This window comes from Primulina huaijiensis, chromosome 14 (genome assembly GCF_012295235.1).
Source record: "Primulina huaijiensis isolate GDHJ02 chromosome 14, ASM1229523v2, whole genome shotgun sequence".
Taxonomy (NCBI): Eukaryota; Viridiplantae; Streptophyta; class Magnoliopsida; order Lamiales; family Gesneriaceae; genus Primulina; species Primulina huaijiensis.
The window spans coordinates 7,165,210-7,169,474 of NC_133319.1; the positions used below are offsets into that span (position 1 = coordinate 7,165,210).

Sequence of the window (4,265 nt, forward strand, 5' to 3'; positions counted from 1 at the left end):
TTTAAATTTGGGCTTGAGGATCTTACGATAATTTACCACCAAACAAATGACAAGGGTTCGTCACTAACTAATCTGCCTTTTATCACACATATATCGATGGTAATAAATGAACTTGGGAAATTAAATAAATGAACTTGGATATTAAAACATTTAGCACAAATGTATTTCAATCTAGAGGGACAGGATGGATTGTTCAATCACTTGCAAACAAATACATTCTATGCAATATTTGTGTCTCTATTTAAAATGAAATCCCTAAAACTTTAGCCCTCTCCAAGTCCAAGCTACGCACGTATTTACGGAGAAATCGACAGACATGCTAAATGTGAGTATGACCGGGAATCCATGGTTATTAAATGCCGAATGAAAATATCTCTCAAGCACCATACACAATCTGCAGTAAACTTTAACCGAGCAACAAATCGGAACATTTCAATCTCTCACAGGCACCGTTTCTTTTCTTTTTTTTTCTTTGAGATCCTAATCTATGGGGTGGGAGGGTGACCATGGAAGTTAAAGCTCTGTGTCATCAATGGCACCATTTCTGACTCTTCAAAGTGATATATTCAGAGGATTCTGAAGTACAGACTATATAAACATCGTCTGACGAAATTTAATTAATACCATAAGGGCAAAACAGGTCACCAAAATTTTTTGTAGGAAACAAGCTATGAGGCAACACCATCGGCCATGCATGACCAGCTTATGAAACACATACTAATGACATTTGAATCCACCGCAAACCGATAAAACTATTATGAGGATCAAGGCAATGATAATTCCCAGAACAATCAGCTTTATCTTCATATTCTGCAGCCACATCTTTCTCCTCATCTGGGTTCCTTGGGCTCTAAAGTCTTGTGCCTGTCACACAGATCAGAATACTATTTTCCACACCTGAGAGTGATGATATTAATGGCAGATGGCAATTTCAAATACCTGAGAGCGAAGATTCTCAGTTTTATCAACCAGAAGCTCGATTTTCTCTCCACGGTCAAGAACCTGCAGACATGGAAAGCTTCCAGTTAAGTCACACGATTAATCGAGACCCGGAATAATCTCCGATTATCTGATAACGAATTAAAACTTTTCTGAAAAAAAACATAATAATCAGATATGTTGAAAATGCTTCACCTTTTCAATGTTCTCCATCATCACCCCTTTGACTTCTGAAACCTGAGCTTTCACTTTTGCCAGCTTGCTGATCTCCTCTGGATGATCCACACAGTACTGCATTTGCTCCTTCATTTTGGGCCTACGTTGTGAACATTGAATTAAAAAAAATACTGGTTGACAAAAGAATGAATCTAATGAAATAAAGACAAATTAAAGTGGTAAGCAAAAACATAATACCCAAACTCTCTGTTCAGGCTGTTGGCCACAGCTGTAGCAGCCTTCCCTCCACTATATTTCTTGGTAAAATCCTCCCTTAATCTCTCTAAAAATGCAATAGGAATCTGTCTCCCAATGGATTCAACAGCCACAACACAATATGCTGTTATTCAAAACCACAAACTGTTAGTTCAACAAAACAAAGTAAAGATAAACAAGAAAAGTAAAGAGCACGCACAAACAAGCTAGGCTGCATACACCATGAACATATTGAACGGTACACATGAATGAGAGTTCCTGATAAAAGTAAAAGATACCAAACAACCTTGGATAAATTGATTCTATGAAAACTTAAATCAAACTAATTAAAAGTTTCCACCATTGCACCGGAAGCATCCATTAAGTTGATGCAAACTGCAAACTGGTGCAAAAAGATCTTCTCGATTATATCACACATACAGTCAGATTTATAGTCCCCCGAAAGCAAAAAACTCAAAATCAAAGAGGAACAAACATGTATTATTGCTTAATTAGCTAAAAAAATATAACATGGAGGAGTCCATTAGCATGTGTCGTGGAACATTACTGGCTCACTGCAACAAACAATGTTTTCGGATTAAAACATTGGGCAGCATTGCATTAATCTATAGTTCATGTAACCTCTCATACAAAAAAAAGGGGTCAATTACATCACCCAGATTACAGGTCCAGTATACCACCATAACTCAAAAATGTGAAACAGAAGATCGGTGATGTAATGCTCTCATAATCAACCTTATAAGATTCTAACCTAAGAGGTACAAAAGTTTGCATAGAGTAAAAAAAAAAGTCACAAGCAAGGGATTGAAGTCATTGAACTAAAAGTGCAGGCCTAAAGTCCTAAACCAAGGAGTACTATGCATGATCATTACAAATCCACGACTAGACACAATGTGACTGTTAAATGATTAAACCATCAAACACCCAATCCCCGATCATGATGATCAACAAGAGTCAGTTTCTTCACCAAAAATCAAAAAAACGTGATCATTAATTCGGTAAGATAAATCAAGAATGTTTTGTTTCGCTTACTGAAGACCCTTCCTGCTCATGCAACCTGTTTGCCTAAACTAAATACGTCAATAGACTCAATTTTTTAAAAATCAAAAACAAAAAAAACATCCACTGAAACTAAATTACAAATTTTAAAAATTAAAAAGTCAAATTTAAAAGCATCGATGTAAGAAACTAGTTTGAAAATGAAAATATCAATATTAAATTCCACAAAGATTTGAGCTCCTAAATACTAACTCACAGTGAAAACACAACCGAATATTAGAAAACCCCACCCTGAATCATGAACACTCCTAATACCCAAGCAAAGAGAGAACTAAAAACCAAAGAAAAACATTCGAAAATAAAACAAATAAAAGAACAAACAGATCAGCTACGCGGAAGCTTACTGAATCCATCCTCAACAAGATAATTGAAGGTGTGACCATCGCAGTTGTAGGTGAACTTATTGTTAGTAGAAGGAAGTTTCTGAAGGCACTGCGCCGCTATACCGGTGAAATTCCCCGTAAACTCGGTGTACTCCGCCAGGATCACAGTTCCACGCGCTACGAAGCTGTAGATCAACGACTGCTGCCCCATTTCTCTCCTCGCTAAACCCTAGGCCCTACCCTCTTTTTTTCTTGGTATAATTTCGTGTTTGAAACGTAGACGAGAAAATTAGAGAGAGAGAGAGAAGATAATCAAAGTGGGTTTGCTTGTAGAAAGAGAGAGGAATCCGAGAGAATGCGAAGAAAGCGTCACTGTTCTGCATTTCAAATCAAATATATACAAGTATACTTTCCCACAGGATGTTTGAATTCTCGAGTCATAAAAAAACAAATATTATTCCAAAATATATTTTATAATATTTATATATAAAAAAATATTTGAAATATAATAAGGTTTGAGTAAATTTTTATTTAAAATTAATGCTTAAATTTCTAATTTGTTATTTTTGTTTTATTTTAAAAAATCATTTTTTTTATAAAAGTATTTTGGAAGGAAAAATTTGGTATGACAACATACCAAAAGTATTTATTAAACTTTGAGATATATAATAAACTTACAACATGGAATTATTGTTAAGGTATATAATATCCACTAATTATTGGGTTAATTAGTTATCCAATAACATAATATATTGTCAATCTTTTAAACATTAAATTTGAAACGAGATCTCGAGCTTGAGCTTCGAACAATTTCCATGGACGGATAAAGACACCTTTTAAGAACATGTTTCAATTACATTGTTGAGGTTATAAAATTTTACACGTGGACATTGAAAACGTAAACGAACCTCGTAGAATTGCAATATTGGCTGCCGCCCCTCTTTTAAGTGGAATGTAAGAGAAATTATCTTTGGATAATATTAAATATAAACTCGCGTAATGAAAAAATTGGTCCAAAACCAATATTCTAGAATAATCAAAGTGCTAAGTGGCTGCTGGTCCATGTGAACCAAAAATTTGGATCGGGCCTTTTTTCAAATGGATCGGATTCTTAAAGTCAACAGCCCGAAGGTAATTTGGGCCAAGTAATTTGAAGCTTCCTGCATATTTTAATCTCTAACGGCCCAACCCAGTTATTTTTCATCATTTTGATCATGCAAAGTCCTAATTTTAGGTGATTCAAACTAAAAATGGTAAAGAAAATTTCAAGAAATGATGGTTTATAAAATGATACATTGTTTTTTGCTGATAGTGAAGTGATGAATGTCTACAATCTAGGGAGATTGGCATGAATTTTATGTTTTGTTTGACAAGAGGATGAAGTTCTTGAGGTATTTCCTTTTTTTTAATGTTAATTAATATAGCATGAAGTTATTAATATGATTTGATGACAATTTTAATTTTCAATTTTTTTTGTTATTTTAATATCGGGATTTTTGCATTCGCATATCC

The 4,265-nt window shown here is 34.4% G+C and overlaps 1 protein-coding gene across 1 annotated transcript; it reads right to left on the minus strand.

The window, feature by feature from the left end:
- Positions 1–334: 334 nt before the first annotated feature.
- LOC140956469 (vesicle-associated membrane protein 721-like) lies at positions 335–3,111 on the minus strand. Its single transcript, XM_073413213.1, has 5 exons — positions 2,775–3,111; positions 1,354–1,495; positions 1,135–1,255; positions 940–1,002; positions 335–864 (listed from the first exon to the last, which is right to left on the minus strand). Exons 1-5 carry the CDS (start codon positions 2,962–2,964, stop codon positions 718–720), a joined length of 663 nt encoding a protein of 220 aa, XP_073269314.1. The 5' UTR covers positions 2,965–3,111; the 3' UTR covers positions 335–717.
- Positions 3,112–4,265: the final 1,154 nt, after the last annotated feature.